Raw genomic sequence first — 20,521 nt, 5'->3', positions numbered from 1 at the left:
TACTTTGCTTTTCTGTTTGGAGTGTCATTGCAACTACTATATTGTAAATGATGGAAAATAATTGCATATGTTAAAAAAATATGAAACTTTATAAAGTAAAAAAATAAATAAAATTAAAAAAAGAATAAAAAATTTTTCCTCATAAAAAAATAAAATGATACTAAAATTGATGAGAAAATTAGAGGATATGTAAATCAAAGAGTCACAACATGATTGTTCATATTTTGTCATCGAATAGGAAGTGAGTTATGTCCTCACTACATCCTGACCAAGAACTTAGTCCCAATCCAGATTATGTGTGGGTAGATAAGCAAAGAAACTAGAAGCATTTCAGATAAGTTACTATCACTATTTAAAGAAACAACCACGCTGGCAAGCAAGCAAACAAAAACCCATTGTACTTGATATTTAAGAACTATTTCCAGATAACAAAGGCACCTTAAGTTATTGGAACTTCATTTATTTTATCTAAAACTCATCAAGTAAACACTAATTTTATATATAAGAACAAAAACTTTAAGATAACTTGCATCTTTTGCCCAAAACAAACCTTTGTATATACTATAAATTGAGATATGGTTGAAACTATATCTCCTGGTATATTTCACCATATAAACAAAACCAATTTCCACTGTGAATGTTCTACTTTTCTTTCTCATACAGCTGTTGAATATCTGTCAAGTGTGCTAACTTTTCAGTCATTTTCACCTTAGGCACCATATTTGTCAAAGGACCATGTTTTGAGTACTAGGCTTTCTGCATTTGGGGAATTTGTGGTTTTACATTTTTTATTATAGGGACACCTGGATTCTGCAGTTGGTTAAGTGTCCAACTCCTGATTTAGAGTTCAGGTCATGGTTTGTGAAATCAAACCCTATATCTGGCTGTGCACTGACAGGGCTGAGCCTTCTTGACATTCTCTTTTCCTCTGTCTGTCTCTCTCTCTCTCTCTCTCTCTCACTCACTCTCTCTCACTCTCTCCCAAACTAAATAAATAAACATTTTAAAACCTTTATATATAATAGACATATGTATTAGGTCATATTATTGATGCATTTTATAAATGTCATTTTGTGATTATATCATATATGGCAATGAGAAAGAATGAAATGTGGCCATTTGTAGCAATGTGGGTGGAACTCGAAGGTGTCATGCTAAGTGAAATAAGTCAGGCAGAGAAGGCCATATGTTTTCACTCATAAGTGTAAGAAACTTAGCAGAGGACCACGGGGGAGGGGAAGGGAGGGCGATGGGCATAGAGGATGGTACTTGTTGGGATAAGCACTTGATGTTACTTGGAAACCAACTTGAAAATAAACTATTAATTAATTAATTAATTAATTAAAAAGAAAAATACTTTAAAGAATAGTAAAATAAACACCCATATATCTAATCCCTAAACTTTTGACTTTTTTTGTTTTTTCCTTTAATGTCCATATCTACTTATTTTTATTTATTATCTATCCAACATATATACATCTATCTGTTATCTATCTCACTATATAAAAAGGGTTTCTTAACATTTTTACTCTTGTTATTCCTGGCTGAATATTGTCATGGCCTAAATATTAGATATGTTATGATATTTAGCAACATAACTTGTGTATAACAATTAGAAATTAGTAGCATCCCAACTCTTGGATATGACAATCAAAATGCCACTAGACATTGGAAAACATTCTTTAAGGAGTAAAATGTCTCCAGTCAAGAACTATTGATTTGTTTCCATTTCTCAGCGTATATATATTTGTTCTATGTGGGAGATGGGTTTGTTTTCAAATATCCTCAATGGGACAGTTTGGATGTATCTAATTTATACTTGTTTGGCATACCAAAACTTCTCTCAGGACATAGTACATGGTATCTATTGACTGTGATGATATCTCTATCCAGAATAGATGTTCTAGGAAACCTGGATGGAAAAGCACAACCTGACAGTGCTGAATGAATTTATTCTCATGGGGATCACACAACGTTCTGAACTGCAAGCTCCATTATTTGGACTCTTCCTCATCATCTACATAGTCTCAGTGGCGGGCAACCTGGGAATGATCATCCTCACCACAGTGGACTCCAGACTGCGAACACCCATGTACTTCTTCCTCAAGCACCTGGCTCTCATTGATTTGGGTTATTCAACAACCGTAGGGCCAAAAATGTTAGTAAGTTTTGTTGTGAAAGAAAACACAATTTCCTATTATTTGTGTGCCACACAGGAAGCATTCTACAATATGTTCATCGTTAGTGAGCTTTTCATCCTGTCGGCTATGTCCTATGACCGCTACGTGGCCATCTGTAACCCTCTGCTCTATCCAGTCATTGTGTCACAAAGGCTGTGTCATGTGCTGGTGGCAATGGTCTATGCCTACAGCACATTTATGTCTCTGTTAGTCACCATAAATATTTTTACTTCATCCTTCTGTGGCTATAATATTGTCAATCATTTTTACTGTGACTGTCTTCCCTTGGTATCCTTGCTGTGCTCAAATAAGCATGAAATTGAACTGATGATTTTGATTTTCTCAGTTTTTAATTTAATATCATCCCTTCTGATGGTTGTTGTGTCTTACCTGCTGATCCTGGCAGCCATCATCAGGATGAACTCCGCTGAGGGGAGGCACAAGGCTTTTTCTACCTGTGGGTCCCACTTGACAGTGGCCACAGTGTTCTATGGGACTATGATATTTATGTATGTGCAACCTGAGTCCAGACATTCCTTTGACACTGATAAAGTGGCGGCCATATTTTACACCCTCGTTATCCCCATGTTGAATCCCTTGATCTACAGCCTGAGGAACAGAGATGTAAAATATGCTTTCCATAGGCTATGGAAAAAGTTATGCAGCACCTTTTCTTAAGTTTAATATATACTTTGTGGTTCCTATGAATTATAACTCTCAACATTAAACATTTCTAATCATTGTTTCAGAGGGATAATCAAGGATAAATGAGTTCAAGATATGTATCTAGAGATTGACTTCTATGTACCAGTCATACTTTGAAGTGTTCTGAATATACTGTGAATAATTAATACAAATATAGTCTATTCTTGAGGGAAAGCTAAGAGTATAAGCTTCATAATTAGGCAATGAGTGAGTGTGAGAATGTTTTTTGGGAGTGAAAAAGAAGTCTATGTATTATGTGTATGTATTTTTCTCTGTAAGTACATTCTTTCTCTTTAGCCTACACTGGCTTCTAAAACACAGTTGATTGTAGATTTTAACAAGTTCAGTGTATTGCACTAACTTGAAGTAATCAGTCATCTGAATTTGCTCCAATATCTTCATTCCATGAGGAGTCATTATGTCCTGGTCTTTCCTCATAAGTGCCATTACTTTCACTTAGGAGCTCCAGAGAGCCTATAAACTACACACACTTGGCATTTCAACAATCCAGAAGATCTGCACAGAACCTAATTTTGTCTAAATGCATCTATTTATCTATAGTAGCAGATATAGCAATTAAATTAAGTTTCATGGGAAGCTTTTGGGATTTTAAATTTCCCTCTCACCTCGGTCTTTATTCTTAAATGCTTCATTTTGGTCTAACAGAGTTACTCATTTTTATGCATCTAAAAAGCAAAGATAATTTTGGGTAAAGGTCACATCTTAGTTTTTGTACCCTTGTATACAAGGTCCACTCTATCAAAAATTAGTATTGACTCGCTTTCATATGGCTGACTTTCCACAAATTTGGTTCAAATAAGTGTATACTATATTTTGATTAGAATATGTTGTTTGACTACATCAATTTGATGATCCCCTATAGAGAAAACAAAAGGAGATGATACCATGATTTGGACTCTGAACATGTGATATGATATGTAGCAATTTATATACTTTGTATAGATTTTGGGCATATTTCTCACATAACTCTCCCCACATCCCCTTATTTTTTATTATTTTGATTATTTTTTTAACATTCAATAGTCTATTTACATCTTATAGAGACTGGATTGTTTTCTGAATCCTCCATCATGGAATAAAATTACCTGTGAAGCCAATAAAATTTGAATAAAAATAACTCATAAGAATATATATATATATATGTGTACATATAGTCATATGAGAATAAATAACAGCAGTTCCTTTATGGTTTATTTTTAGTCATGAGGAACAATTATACATTTAAGTATGCACTATGCACATATAAATATAAGACAAATGTGTTTCTTAGATTATATATGTTGGACAGAGTTACAGTGAAATTTTAAAAATATATGGGTTTGAAAAACAAACCACGAGTAAACATAACACAATATCCCACTTCTAAAATAAATATTGGAGGGCATCTGGGTGGTTCAGTCGGTTAAGTCTCAGAGCCTGGAGCCTACTTCCGATTCTGTGTCGCCCTCTCTCTCTGCCCTTCACGTTCTCATGCTCTGTCTCTCTCTGTATCAAAAATAAATTAAAAACATTAAAAATTTTTAAATAAAATAAATATTGGAGTGCTTTGATTAGCTCTCAGATTACAAGCCAAAAAAAAAAAAGAAAAAGAAAGCATTATGACTTAAAATTTTGATAATACATTTAATTCACTTAAAATTACTCTCCATTTCATTATGGAATGAATATATAACCCATATTAAAAAGTATTATATTTTTATTCACCATCTTAAAAAATAAACAAACATGTGAAATATTTAGGCATTACAATGACATGTATTTACCCAAGAGAAATTCACATTCCATTGCAAGTATGAGTATGGAAACCTTATTTATAACAGTCAGATACTGGAAATAATTCAAAATATTCCTCCAATTGAGAATAGATAAATACATTATGGAATATACAAGCAAGTGTACACCACACAGCTACAAAAAGTAATACATTATTAGTATATGCAAAACTATGGATGACACTCAAAATTATTTTTTTAATGTTTTTATTTACTTTTTTGAGAGAGAGAGAGAGAGAGAGACAGTGTTAGCAGGGGAGGGTCAGAGAGAGAGGGGGAGACACAGAATCTGAAGTAAGCTCCAGGCTCTGAGCTAGTTGTCAGCACAGAGCCTGATGTGGAGCTCGAACCCACGAACTGTGGGATCATGACCTGAGCCAAGTCGGACGCTTAACCGACTGAGCCATCCAGGCGCCCCAAACACTCAAAATTATTATGCAGAGTCAAGGACATCAGATTTGGAAGAGTAGAAAATCTAAAATTAAATTTATAAGAAAACATCTCAAATGCAAATTCGTCTATATTTACACAAAGCAGATCATAGAAATCCCAGATAGTGCAAGGAAATGGTGTAAGAGGCTAACAGCTTGGAAGGGCACCTGGGTGGCTCAGTCAGTTAAGTGACTCTTGATTTCAGGTCAGGTCACGATCTCACGTTTCATGGGTTTAAGCCCCACATATGGCTCTGTAGTGACAGTGCAAAGCCTGCTTGGGCTTCTCTCTCTCTCCTGCTCTCTCTGCCCGTCTCATGTTCTCTCTCAAAATAAAATAAGGGGCGCCTGCGTGGCTCAGTTGGTTAAACATTCGACTTCAGCTCAGGTCAGGATCTCACGGTTCATGGGTTCAAGCCCCGCATCCAGCTCTGTGCTGACAGCTGAGAGCCTAAAACCTGTTTCAGATTCCCTGTCCTCTCTTTCTCTGCCCCTTCCCACCTCTCTCTCTCTCTCTCTCTCTCTCTCTCTCTCTCTCTCTCTCCCTCTCCCTCTCCCTCTCCCTCTCCCTTCTCCTCTCTCTCTCCCTCTCTCAAAGTAAATAAACATTAAACATTTTTTTAAAAATTAAAAAAATTTTTAAATGAGGCATACATCTTGGAATAAGAAATTAGACTGTTCCTAGTGCAAATGGCGTGTAGCCTAACAGAAAGCCCAAGGGATCTCCTCATAAATGTGAGTTCAGCAAGTGGACAGTATACAAGATCAATACACAAATATTTTGTAGAAATCTAAATTTTAAAATATGATTTGCAATCACACACATATAATGAAATATACCTAGAAGAAAACTCAGAAAATATGTGCAGGATTTGAATGCTGAAAAAAATATTGATTAAAGAAATCAAATAATATCTGAATAATTTACAGGACATACTGAGTTCATAGGTTAGAAAACTCAACCTACTAAAGATACAAATCCTTCCCAACATATCTATAGGTAATACAATCAAAACAAAATACCAGCAAGATATTTTATAGATGCAGTTGTCTTCATATTAAATGTGTATAAAAGATAAAGGACTTAACCTAACTAAAATGCATGTAAAACTATAGGATTACACAGAAGAAAACATTCTATTCCATGGTAAGTTTTTTCAGATAATGATAACAATCAAAACTGTGTAGCTTTAGGGAAAGAAAAGACATACAAAACAAAATAAATAAATAAATAAATAAATAAATAAATAAATAAATAAATAAATAAAACAGAATACAGAACTCATAAATAGAGTTTTATAAAAAATGCAACTAATTTTTCATGAAGGTACTAAGTTTAATTCAGTAAAAGAAGGATAGCATTAAAAACATCATTTTGGAAGATGGTGGCATAGTAGTAGGACCTTAGGCTTTTCTTGTCCCTAAACACAACTAGATAACAATCAAATCTTTCTGAATATCCAAGAGATTGACCTAAGGACTGACAGAACAAATTGCACAGCTAGGAGGAAAAAGAGGCCATATCAAGGAAGGTATGTGGTGCGGAGGCATGGTTTGGGGGGAGGAACATCTGAGGTGCTGCAGAGGGGAGGGATCCCTGGTCCCAGGGAGGGGAGAGACAGCTGAGTACACTATGGATACACACAAGGAGAACATTTCCCCAAAGCCATAGGCTGGGAAAAATGAGAAGAGCTGATTTTCATGAGCTTTTGTAAACCGCAGGTGGAAATGGAGAGGTCCATAGGCTTGGTGGGAATAGATCCCTGAGGCACTGCGCTACTCCTGGAGCAGATCCTGGCAGGCACACATCCCCAAGCAGATGGTGAGATCTACGGATAATCTAAGACACACAGGGAAAGACTGTTTGCTCTTCTGTGAGATGTAGCATTGCCTCTCTTAGAACAAAAGAGCAGGCAGGTGCCATTTTCCTCCCCCACCCCTCAGTATAAACCACCTTAAGTAAACAACACAGTGCCAACCCTGGATGCCTAACCTGCTTCACCAAGCACATGCCCCCTGCACTCTGCATGTGATGCTTTTCTTGACAAGTGTGCCCAAAGACCAGCACAGTGAACCTCTCCCCAGATGACCAGCGCAACCATTTACCCACAATGCACACCACAGTTACTGACCATAGAGTTCTGCAAGGCTTCAACTCTAGTCGAAGTAGCATTAGGTCTCTTTTAACCTAACATGTGGCCCATCAGACCATACCCAGCTAAAACTCACAACACTCTGGCCAAGTTCCAAACATGATCCACTGCAGGTAAGGAGTCTCTGCAAGATGACTTGCCTGAAGGATAAAGCAGCCAAAACACAATAGTAGAGGCATGCAGCGCACTCCAGAGACACTTCTTGAAGCTCCAGGCCTTGGACACTATATGACCTCTTCTTCATAAAGCTATTACTCTCAAGAATAAGAAACATAACAATGTTTTCTAATGTACAGAAGAAGACAGAGACTTAGACAAAATGCCAAGATGGAGGAATTGATCCTCAAAGGGGAAAAAAAAAAAAAACAAGAAAAGGTTATGGCCAGAGATCTAATTAACAAAGTCATAAGTAATGTGACTGATGCACAATTTAAAGGAACAATCATAAAGATACTCACTGGGCTTGAGAAAAGCATAGAACACATCAGGGAGACACTTAAAAGAGTTAAAAAATAATCAAGCAATGACAAATGCAATAACGTAGATTTAAAAAACACTAGATGTCATTCTTGGGTTACAGAGCTGGTTCAATATTCACAAATCAATCAATGTGATACATCATATTAACAAAAGAAAAGATAAAACCATATGATCATGTCGATAGATGCAGGAAAAGCATTTGACAAAATACAGCATCCTTTCTTAATAAAAACCTTCGAGAAATTCAAGATAGAAGGAACTTACTTAAACATCATAAAAGCCATTTATGAAAAGCCCACAGCTAATACCATCCTCAATGGGGAAAAACTGAGAGCTTCCCCCCTGAGATCAGGAATACAACAGGGGTGTCCACTATTGCCACTGTTGTTTAACATAGTGTTGGATGTCCTAGCATCAGCAATAAGACTAAAAAAGGAAATAAAAGGCATCAGAATTGGCAAAGACTAAATCAAACTTTCACTTTTCGCAGATGGCATACTGCTCTACATGGAAAACCTGACTGACTCTACCAGAAGCCTAGTAGAACTGATCCATGAATTCAGCAATGTCTCAGGGTACAAAATCAAGATACAGAAATCAGTGGCATTTTTATACACCAATACTGAAGCAAAAGAAAGAGAAATCAAGAAACTTATCTGATTCACAATTGCACACAAAAAAACCCACAAAATACATAGGAGTAAACCTAACCAAAGATGTAAAAGATCTGTATGATGAAAAATATAGAAAACTTATAAAAAATTTTAAAAAGACACAAAGAAATGGAAAAACATTCCATGTTCATGGATCTGAAAAATAAACATTGTTAAAATGTCAATTCTACCCAAAGCAATCTACACATTCAATGCAATCCCAATCAAACTTGCACCAGCATTTTTCTCAATGCTAGAACAAACAATGCTAAAATTCGTATGGAACCACAAAAGACCCTGAAGAACCAAAGTAATATTGAAGAAGAAAACCAAAACGGGAGGCATCACAATCCCAGAGTTTAGGCTCTACTACAAAGCTGTCATCATCAAGACAGTATGGTATCAGCACAAAAACAGAGACATGTGGACCAATGGAATAGAATAGTGACCCCAGAACTGGACCCACAAAAGTATGGCCAATTAATCTTTGACAAAGCAGGAAAGAGTATACAATGGAAAAAAGACTGCCTCTTTAGCCGGTGGTGCTGGGAGAAATGGACAGCAACATGCAGAAGAATGAAACTAGACCACTTTCTTACACCATACACAAAAATTAACTCAAAATGGCTGAAGGACCTCAATGTGAGACAGGAAACCATCAAAAACCTTGAGGAGAAAGTAGGAAACACCCTCCTTGACCTCAACCGCAGCAATTTCCTACTCAACACATCCCCAAAGGCAAGGGAATCAAGAGCAAAAATGAACTATTGGGACCTCATCAAAATAAAAAGCTTCCGCATGGCAAAGGAAACAATCAAGAGAAGTAATAGGCAACCGATTGAATGGGAAAAGATAGAAGCAAATGACATATAAGATAAAAGGTTAGTATCCAAAATCTATAAGGAACTCACTGAAATCCACACCTGAAAAACAAATAATCCAGTGAAGAAATAGGCAAAAGACATGAATAGACACTTCACCAAAGAGGACATCCAGATGGTCAACAGACACATGAAACGATGCTCAGTGTCACTCATCATCAGGAAAATACAAATCAAAACCACACTGAGATACCACTCACCTCAGTCAGAGTGACTAAAATGAACAAATCAAGAGACTATGGATGCTGACAAGGATGTGGGGAAACGGGCACCCTCCTACACTCTTTATGGGAATGTAAACTAGTACAGCTGCTCTGGAAAGCAGTGTGGGTGTTCCTCAAATAATTAACAGTAGAACTCCCCTACATCCCAGCAATAGCAATGCTAGGGATTTACCCAAAGGATACAGGAGTGCTGACGCATAGGAGCACATGAACCCCAATGTTCATAGCAACACTTTCAACAATAGCCAAATCATGGACAAAGCCTAAATGTCCATCAACTGATGAATGGATCAAGAAGATGTGGTTTATATATACAATGGAATACTACATGGCAATGAGAAAGAATGAAATCCGGCCATTTGTAACAACATGGATGGAACTCGAGGGTGTCATGCTTAGGGAAATAAGTCAGGCAGAGAAGAACAGATACCATATGTTTTCACCCATAAGAGGAACAGGAGGAATGTAGCAGAGGGCTATGGGGGAGGGCAAGGGAGAAAATAGTTGGGGAGAGGGAGGGAGGTAAAACATGAGAGACTCTTAAATACAGAGAACAAACTGAGGGCTGATGAGGGAGGGGGAGAGGACAAAGGGAGTGAGGGTCATGGAGGAGGACACTTGTGTGGATGAGCACTGGGTGTTATATGGAAACCAACTTGACATTAAACTATAAAAGAAAAAAAGGAAAATAATAAAAAATAAATAAAAGTAAAATACATTTAAAATAAATAAATACACACACCAAAAAAAAGAAAAGGACTGGATACAATGTCCACATGGATTGAAGAGACAGAGGAATGAATAAGTAATATAAAAGATAAATAATGGAAAATGATGAAGCTGAAAATGAAAACACAATGATAAAAAAACCTTTGGGATGCAGCAAATCTGTCATAAGAGGGAAAAAGCTAGCAATAGAGGTGTACCTCAACAAGCAAGAAAAATCTCAAATAAATAATCTAAACTTACACCTAACTGAACTAGAAAAAGAACAACAAATGAAGCCTGCAGCTAGTAGTATAAGGGAAATAATAAAGAGCAGGGCAGAAAAAGTGGTATAGAAACTAAAACAAACAAACAAAAAAGCACAAGAGAACAGATCAATAAAACCAGGAGTTCTCTGAAAAAAGTAATAACTTGAAAAACCTCTAGCCAGGCTTATCAAAGAGAAAAGAGAAAGGACCCAAATAAATAAAATCACAAATAAGAGAGGAGATATCTCAACCAATAGCACAGATATACAATTATAAGAGAATATTATGAAAAATTACATTACCAATGAATTGGACAACCTGGAAGAAACAGATAAATCCCTAGCAACATATAAACTACCCAAACTGAAATAGGTAGAAATAGAAAACTTGAACAGACTGATATCCAAAAAAAGAAATTGAATCAGTAATTAAAAGCTCTCAACAAACCAAAGTCCAGGACCAGATGGCTTCACAGAGGAATTCTACCAAACATGTAAAGAAGAATTACTACCTCTTCTTCTCACACCATTCCAAAACAAAAAAGAGAAAAAAAGAAACAGAAGGAAAACACTTAAATCCCTTCTGTGAGGTCAGCATTACCCTGATACAAAAATTCGACAAAATTTTACTAAAAAAGAGAATTATAGAGTAATATCCTTAATGATTATGAATGAAAAAATTTGCAAAAAAATTACTAGTGAATTGAATCCAACAGTTCATTAAAAGAATCATTCACCATGAACAAGTGGGATTTATTCTTGGGCTGTGAGAGTGGTTCAATATTTGCAAATCAGTGTGATACACTCCATAAATAAAAGAAAGGATGGGAACAACATAAGTCTTTCAACAGATGCAGAAATAACTTTTAACAAAGTACAATATCCATCCATAGTAGACACCCCCAACAAAGGAGGGACAGATGGGACACACCTCAACATAATAAGGGCCATATTTATGGCCTTTCTATCATACCCAATAGGGAAAAACTGAGAGCTTTTCCTCTAAAGTCAGGAAAAAGAGATGTCTACTGTTATTACTAATATTTAACATAATACTGGAAGCCCTGGCCTCAGCAATCAGACATGAAAAAAGAAATAAAAGACATCCAGATCAGTGAGAGTGAAGTCACACTTGAGTAAAAAAGGGAAGAAGCAGTATAATACATTTTATAAAAGATGCTTATAATACTGTAAATCCACAATTAAGAAGAAGGGTGTAATTTATACACCTGACATGAAAGGGAAGATCCAAGATACATCTTGTTTTCATTAATAAAAGTACATATTGTAAGATGGAATATATCCCATATATTTTAGATGGGATAATATGTCTGAAAATTTTAAGAAAATTATTAAGTCTATTCTACTTTTTATCAAGAATACATACATAAATATTTATGTTTATATATTTATAATTATGTTTAGATAGATAGATGATAGATAGATAGATGATAGATAGATAGATGATAGATAGATAGATAGATAGATAGATAGATAGATAGATAGATAGATAGATAGATAGATGAGGGATAGAGAGAAAGAGAGGGAATGAGCAGGTAAGAGGAGTAGAGGGAGAGAGAATCCCAATGACTTTGTATTGTCAGTGCAGAGGCTGACACGGGGCTTGATGTCATGAAATGTGAGATCATGGCCTGAGCCAAGATCAAGAGTTGGACACTTAACCTACTGAGCCACATAGGCTTCCCATAGATGTAATTTTTAAAGGAACAATCTCAGGCTGTTCATTGAGGCTGTATACTGTAATGATATTGTTGGCAATAGCTGAGGATTAGACACATATTTATCAATAAAAAAATAAGTAAAATTTGTTAAGTTTGCATCATGGATTATAATACAGAAAGAAGCACAAAGTGTCATATTATCTATGCACAGCAAGTAATTAAAGTGACAAATGCAGCAATAAAATTTCTAGAAATATAACACAGTTATTTATATGTAAAATACTATATTTTTGCAAGAATAACTTGATAAGCTAGGCAAATATCAAGTACAAAAGAGCATGTTTCAAGGTGGGAAAGAAAAATAGAAATGATTTGTACCCAAGGGAATGAAAAAATGTTGCACTGTGAAATTAAAGACAAAAACAAAATCAAACCAGAAGTGGTAACTAGTCAGTGATGGCAACTCACTATGCAATGACAAGAATACACAGTGAGTTTCTGCCTTGGAAAGAATAACAATGAAAACAAAATGAAATGCAAGAGCACAACACATGAAAGTTGCTTAATATATGATTTTTATCCCATGTAAAATTTTAAAATAATTTAATAGAACAGAATTTATCTTTTTTTTATTTTTTTACATTTATTTATTTTTGAGAGACAGAGACAGAGCACAAGTAGGGAAGGGGCAGAGAGAGAAGGAGACATAGAATCCGAAGCAGGTTCCAGGCTCTGAGCTATCAGCACTGAGCCCGACATGGGGCTTGAACTCACAAACAGTGAGATCATTACCTGAGCCAAAGTCACAAGCTTAACCGACTGAGCCACCCAGGCACCGCAGAACAGAATTTATCAATTATCAACCATGTCACCACTTTGAGGAGACCTGTGGAAATGGGGACTCCTGATAAGCCTGCCCTAAATATATGACATTTTATCAAGAGTCCTCTGCAGCGAATTGAAATGTTAAGTATTAGTAAAAATTAGGAGGAAAATACACATAAATAAATAAATAAATAGTTAAATAGATGATAAACAGATTATAGGTAGATGATAGATAGACTGATGATGATGATAGACAGATAATAGATACATACATAGATACATAGATAGAGGATAGTGATATAAATGATAGATGATAGAGAGAGAGATGCATACATACATACATACATACATAATTTATTCCCTGGTGAGTACAAATTACCTCTGCCTGTTAATGGACAACCTCCAGGCACTCCTTAATGCTCTCATATGCTTTAGCCAGCATACACAAATTGTTCAGCATCTCCCAAGGGAGAGTTTCCAAAGGTGAAGGGAACCCATAAATTGTTCTCAATATGCCATGTTAAGAAATACCAGACAGAGGCTCCATTGTGGGCAAAAACAACAGAAAATCTGTGTGGCATCTCATACTACCAAATATCCACAATATGTCAGTGACATCTGGTAAGTTCCACATTAACTCCATGGCAAAACCCTAGCAAAAGGTGACCATTTCTGCTTTCATTGATTTGCCTTCCAGTAACCACAGTGCCTGAGCAGGAGTAGAATTACTTTTTTTATCCTTCGTATTATTTTTTCGAACGTTTTCACATGGTGAAAGGCCAAGACTCCTGTGCATCTTTGAAACTTCATACTGTTACAGAATACTCATGTTTAATATGAATAATTTTATCTTAAATGGAGACCAAAACTGAGAGTGAACCATGCACAGCTGAAGAGACAGGTCATTTTTCAATTGGCAGAATTAATAAACACAGGTATTGTCTCTGATTCTAATCTTTCAAAATACTTATTTAAAGATTCTAGACATTAAATGTAATTCTCTCAAAACTGATTTTATGAGGATTATTTAAATAAATGTATTTTTTTATCTTTTTTTTATCTTTCTTGAAAGAAAAAAGAGATTGTCACTTCACTTGAAGTTTGAAAGCCTTATTTGGAATTAGGTGACCTTTATGTACAAAATTTTATGGTAATGGAAAGATGTTCAGAATGTTATTTATTTTCCAATAGAATCTGACAGAAAATGAGTTTAATTATACAGCTTTAAAAATTTAATATCAGGCACCTTGATGGGTCAGTTGGTTGAGCATTCAACTCTTGATTTCAGATCAGGTCATGATCCTGGGATCATGGGATTCAGCCCCATATTGTGCTCCCTGCTGAACTCCCTCTATCTAAAATAAAAATTACAAATAAATAAATAAATAAATAAATAAATAAATAAATAAAAATCAAATATTCGACAGACATCATAAACTATGAAGGAGCAATTTGATTCTTTCTTGAAAGTATTTATTTATTTTGAGAGAGAGTGTGTGTGTAAATGAAAGTCACAGAGAGAGACAGAGAGAGAAGATTCCAACCTGGCTCCCTGCTCAGCACAGAGCCCAACCCGGAGTTCGATCCCACCACCTGTGGATCACGACCTGAGCAGATATCAAGAGTGTGGCACTTAACTGACTGAGCCAACCTGCTGTTCCTATTTGATTCTTTTTATAGAACTCTAAATCTGGTAAGACGAAATACTTTCAATCTCCTCCACCTCATAGAAAAGTTGGTACTTAAAAAGTGCTATTTATTTTTTTAGGCTTCTCTGATTTTAAGGGAAAACAAAACAAAGCAGAAAGAAGCTAACACGCAAAACCCAAGATGTATACTGCATTTTGATTTCACTTACTGAATATTTCTCTAAAATTGTCATCTATTGATACACATGATCATATTTCTGTCCTAAGAAAAGTGTGTGCATCAGAGCGGTGTAGAGTATCAAGAGGTCACAAACATATAAAGAAGGTTCAGGTAAGTTAAGGAGAAATTACACATAATTACCTTTATATTTAATGTTGTGAAATTGTATATTTTGTCTCAGGGACTTCTGACTTGCAATTTTATTTCAGACAATATCAGTTCCTTTTTTTTTTCCTTTCTAAACAGAAGCATTGTTGCCCACAATTTTTTAAACCAAAACTTATTCTCTTACCTTAACAGGCCATCTGCTTTCCACTCCAGCATAATTTTTTATCTCTGGGTATTTAGGATATTTAGATACATTTTATGTGATTACGTACATGTTTATCTCTGTTGCGTGCTATACAATAGGTTGAAGGGTGTTCTGCGGGCTTAATGTAGAGAAAGATTTCAAATCACATTCAGAAATCCATGTATATCTCATTTTTAGTGTATTATATTTTTTCTATGGTATTGTGTATCACAGTGACTCTCAATATTTTTTATTTAAAGCATTCTACCCTAAAATTCAAAGTGATTTTACATTAAATTTCTTTATGTGAACCTTCTGGTACCAGCCTTTCTGTCTCCTCTCAATTTCACCATGTTTCCTTACTTTTTTGCTTGATAAAGTATATATGATGTATTACATACAAGTTAGTACTTCTATATTTTAATGGGAATGCCATAAGGAAAAGAGTTGTTTGTTTCTTAGAGAGAGAGTGAGAGAGAGAGAGAGAGTATGAGCTGGGGACTTGGGGGGTGGGGAGAGGGAGAGAGAGGAACTCCAAAGCAGGCTCCACACCCAGCAGGGAGCTGGACATGGAACTTCATCCCAAGGCCCTGGGATCATGACTTGAACTGAAATCAAGAGTTGAACACTTGGCTGACTGAGCTATCCAGGTGCCCCAAGGGAGGAATAATATTTTAAGCAAATTTATATTCAAATAATTTATATTAAGTCATGCCTAAAACTGAGACAAAAATTAGAAGGTAAGTAATCCAAGGAGTCACAACATGATTGTCCAAAATTTGTCATGGAATAGGTAGTGAGGTGTCTCCTAAACCAGTTTCTCATCTATTCACACTATAGCCCTGACAAAGACTTTAAGTCCCAGTCCAGAGAATGCGTAGGCATATAAGTAAATAAAATAGAAACAATTCAGGTAAGTTACTGTCACTATTAAAACACACAAGCTGGGATGCCTGGGTGGCTGGGTCGATTAAGTGTCTAACTCTTGCTTTGGCTCAGGTCATGATCTTCTGGTTCTGTGAGTTCAAGACCCACCTGGGGCTCTGTGCTGAGAGCACAGAGCTTCCTTGGGATTCTGTCTCCCTCTCTTTCTGCCCCTTCCTTGACTCACTGTGTCTCAAAATAAATGAAAATAAACTTAAAAAATAAACTTAAGAAAAAACACAAGCAAACAAAAACCCACAATGTACTTGATATTTGCAAACTATTTCCAGCCATTTTGTACACAGAAGCTCTTCAAGGAAATGCCAACTTTGTATATGAGAGTTTTAGTCTAATGTAGACTTTTATTCTCATATATCTCCTGGTATGTTTCACCATATAAAAACTAATTCCCACTGTGATCTGTCATACTTTTTTTTCATACACCTGTCAAATATCTGTCAAGTATGTTAACTTCCCAACCACTTTCATAATAATAATACCTTTAATAGGACCATGTTTTGAGTAGTGGGTTTTATGCTTTTGGAAAATTTGTGGCTTAAAATTTTTATTATGTAATTGATATATGTATTAGGCCATGTGATTGATGTATATTATGAATGTCATCTTGTGACTGTATCATATAAATCATAGAAATAATAATATGTAAAAGAATAGTAAAATAATCACCCATATATCTGATTTCTAAATTTTTTAACTTGATTTTTATTTTTGCTTTAATATTCATGTCTATGTACCTCTATCTATTTATCATTTATTGATCCATCTATCCTCTATCTATCTATCTATCTATCTATCATCTATCTACTAATTTATCATCTGTGTGCGTGTGTGTGTGTGTGTCTCATCTATTTAATTATATCATCAGGGTTTCTTAACTTTGTTACTGTTGTTATTCCTGGCTGAATATTTTTATGGTTTAGATATTGGTTATAGTAAGATATTTAGCAGCTTAACAGGTGTCTAACCATTTGAAGCCAGTAGAATCCCAACTCCCAGATGAGACAACCAAAATATTCCTAGACAATGGAAAATGTTCTTTGTGGAGTAAAATGGCTTCCTTTGAGAACCAGTCAGGGTCTCCTGGGTGGTTCAGTCAGTTAATTGTCCAACTTTGGCTCAGGTCATGATCTATCAGTCTGTGAGTTCAAGCCCTGTGTCAGTCTCTGTGTTGAGAGCTCAGAGCCTGAAACATGTTTCTGATTCTGTGTCTCCCTTTCTCTGACCTTCCCCCACTCATACTCTGTTGCTCTTTCTCTCAAAAATAAGTAAACAAAAAAAAAATAATAAAAAGGAGAACCAGTCATTTATTTCCATTTTGCTTTCTTTCTCTAAGTATGTATAGTGGTCTTTGTGATAGATCATTTGTTTTCAAATATCCTAAATTGAACAGTTTAGATGTATCTTACTTATACTAGTTTGGCATACTAAAACCTCTCCGGGGAGATAGAACATGAAACCTGTTGACTCTGATGACGTATCTATCCAGAATAGATTTCCTACTAAATCTGGATGGAAAAGCACAACCTGACAGTGCTGAATGAATTCATTCTCATGGGAATCACAGATCGTCCTGAACTGCAGGCTCCGTTATTTGGACTCTTTCTCATCATCTACACAGTCTCAGTGGTGGGCAACCTCGGCATGATCATCCTCACCACGGTGGACTCCCGGCTACAAACACCCATGTACTTCTTCCTCAAGCACTTGGCTTTTACTGATTTGGGTTATTCAACAACTGTGGGACCCAAAATGTTAGTAAATTTTGTTGTGGATCAAAATGCAATCTCTTATTGTTTTTGTGCTATCCAGCTAGCTTTCTTTCTTGTGTTCATCATTAGTGAACTTTTCATTCTGTCAGCAATGTCTTATGACCGCTACGTGGCCATCTGTAACCCTCTGCTCTATCCAGTCATCATGTCACAAAGGGTGTGTCAGGTGCTGGTGGCAATCCCCTATCTCTATAGCACATTTGTGTCTCTTCTAGTCACTATAAAGATTTTTAGTTTATCCTTCTGTGGCTACAATGTCATTAGTCATTTCTACTGTGACAGTCTCCCTTTGATATCTTTGCTTTGCTCAAATACACATGAAATTGAATTGATTATACTGATCTTAGCAGGCTTTAATTTGATTTTCTCCCTTTTGATAGTTCTTGTGTCTTACTTGCTGATCCTGGCAGCCATCATCAGGATGAACTCTGCTGAGGGGAGGCACAAGGCTTTTTCTACCTGTGGATCCCACCTGACAGTGGCCACAGTGTTCTATGGGACTCTGATATTTATGTATGTGCAACCTGAGTCCAGTCATTCCTTTGACACTGATAGAGTGGCATCCATATTTTACACCCTTGTCATCCCTATGTTGAATCCCTTGATCTATAGCTTGAGGAACAAAGATGTAAAATATGCAGTACAAACAATGTGGAAAAAGCTATGTAATCTTTTTCCTTAAAGTTTAGATATGATATGATCACCATAAATTAGAATTTGAGCTTCAAATTTTGTTCTGTATGTCCCTAGAATAAGTAATAGCAAACAAAAATGTGTTCGACATACATTTAGAGGTTGTCTTCCAAGTGCCAGTCACACTTTTATGTGCTGTAAATACATACAAAACTGGAAGATAGTTGCCTTCCTTGAGGGGGAGAGATGCATTTTAAATATAATAATTAGGTACCATTTATAGTATGTGGAATTGGTTAAGACACCATATACCATAGAAGCAGGTAAAAGAGTGGAAATGCCATGCAGGAGTGAGGAAGAAGAGAAGGAACAAAAGGAGAGTTCGGATTATTCTTGTGTTGTTCTCAACCGTTGGAATAAATCTCCCCATGCCTATGTGTGTGTGTGTGTGTTTGTGCTTGTGCATGTGTGGTTGTGTCAGCATACTCTTCTCCTTTAGCCTTTATACTCTTCTTGTAGCGTGTGTTGAAATCAAACCTACTGTGGCTTCAAGAAGACTCTATGATTGGAAATCATCAGTTGTGAGTTTGGTCAAATGCTCCAGTACCATGTGGGGGGATCTCAAGATCCTGCTCTTCTCATCAGTTGCAGTTGTTTCTATAGACAAGCCCTAGTAAGTCTACTGACAAAACATACTTAGCTATTCAGTGACTCACAAAATCAGTGCAACATCTCATTTGTCTGAATCAGCCTATTTCTCTATACCAGTGGATACACAAAGTAAGATCAATATTCTTGATTATAGTTAAAAGCAGTCCATTATATACTTTAAAGATGCTAAGAGAGTAAGTCTTAAATATTCTCCACACAAAAAAGAAATGATGCTCATGTGACATGCTGGGGACTAATGTTAAATTGTAACCATATTGCAGTACATAAGTGCATCAAATCAACATAGTGTACATCTTAACCCTGCACAATGTTATATGTCCTTTATACCTCAATAAAGCTAGAGAAAAGAAAGATAAGTTTCTTGTGGTCTCCCATAGAACCTTTCAGTTTTTGATTTTTGATTTTATATTTTTGTGATGCCTTGATTTTTAAACACTTGTGTTTGTCTAACAAGATTGTTACACTTTCCTATCTCTGAAAAATAAAAAATACACTGGTTTAAAATTCATTTTCTACTTGGCTTTGTATTTTTGCATAAGAGGTCTTTTCTATGTTGAATTAGGTTTGTTGCATTTTCATGGGATGGGTTTTTTTGGTACCAGTTCTTATAAGTTTGTAATATATTGTTATTGGGATCCATTGTTTCACTGCATTGATTTGATAATACCTCGCTAGGAACCACAAAGAGATAATCCCATAATTTGTTCTATACCATGTTTCTAGTGAAAGTTTAGTGAGATATGTAACAACTTGTATAATGTATGTTACATCTTCTGGAACACTTTCTCTTAACTATTCTAAATTTCCAACTTTTTGTTTACTTCTAGCATTTTTATCATTCATGGAACTTTATTTATATAGGAGAGACTACTCTGTTTTCTCTGTCCTCCATCAGGGAATAGAATTTTCTATAGAGTCAGTCAAACTTAAATAAAAATAACACTTAGGAACAAAAAACTTCACTATATATATTTTTATAGGAGGATAAACTAAAAAAATATGTCACTGATTTTTTTATTTATTAAAAAGAAATATGGACTGAGCATGAATTTTGGAAATATAAATCCAAAAAGATATTTTGTTTCCTAAAAGCAAACACTCACTATTGGTTGCTGCTAAGATTATGAAAATGTTTTGATTGATATTTTTAGTTATATATTTCACCAAATTATCCTTAGTGAATGATTGAGACCTTTGTAATAGAAAAAAGTAAAAGTCTCCAATATCGAAAATGTACAAGGAACTCACCAAACTTCACAATCACAAAACAAATAATCCAGTGAAGAAATGGGCAGAAGATATGAACAGACACTTCTCCAAAGAGGACATCCAGATGGCCTACAGACACATAAAACGATGCT

General features: G+C 35.6%; 2 protein-coding genes across 2 annotated transcripts; both read left to right on the top strand.

Moving 5' to 3' along the window:
- The first annotated feature begins 1,916 nt into the window (after positions 1-1,916).
- On the top strand, positions 1,917-2,858 carry LOC115271748 (olfactory receptor 8K3-like). The gene has a single exon (XM_029914687.1). The coding sequence runs from the start codon at positions 1,917-1,919 to the stop codon at positions 2,856-2,858; it is 942 nt and encodes a 313-aa protein (XP_029770547.1).
- A 14,737-nt stretch (positions 2,859-17,595) lies between these two features.
- Positions 17,596-18,537, top strand: LOC115306930 (olfactory receptor 8K3-like). Its single transcript, XM_029957504.1, has one exon. It carries the CDS (start codon positions 17,596-17,598, stop codon positions 18,535-18,537), a length of 942 nt encoding a protein of 313 aa, XP_029813364.1.
- Positions 18,538-20,521: the final 1,984 nt, after the last annotated feature.

This window comes from Suricata suricatta, chromosome 11 (genome assembly GCF_006229205.1).
Source record: "Suricata suricatta isolate VVHF042 chromosome 11, meerkat_22Aug2017_6uvM2_HiC, whole genome shotgun sequence".
Lineage (NCBI taxonomy): Eukaryota > Metazoa > Chordata > Mammalia > Carnivora > Herpestidae > Suricata > Suricata suricatta.
The sequence above is the reverse complement of the archived record's forward strand: the minus strand, read 5'-3'. Positions and strand labels throughout refer to the sequence as shown.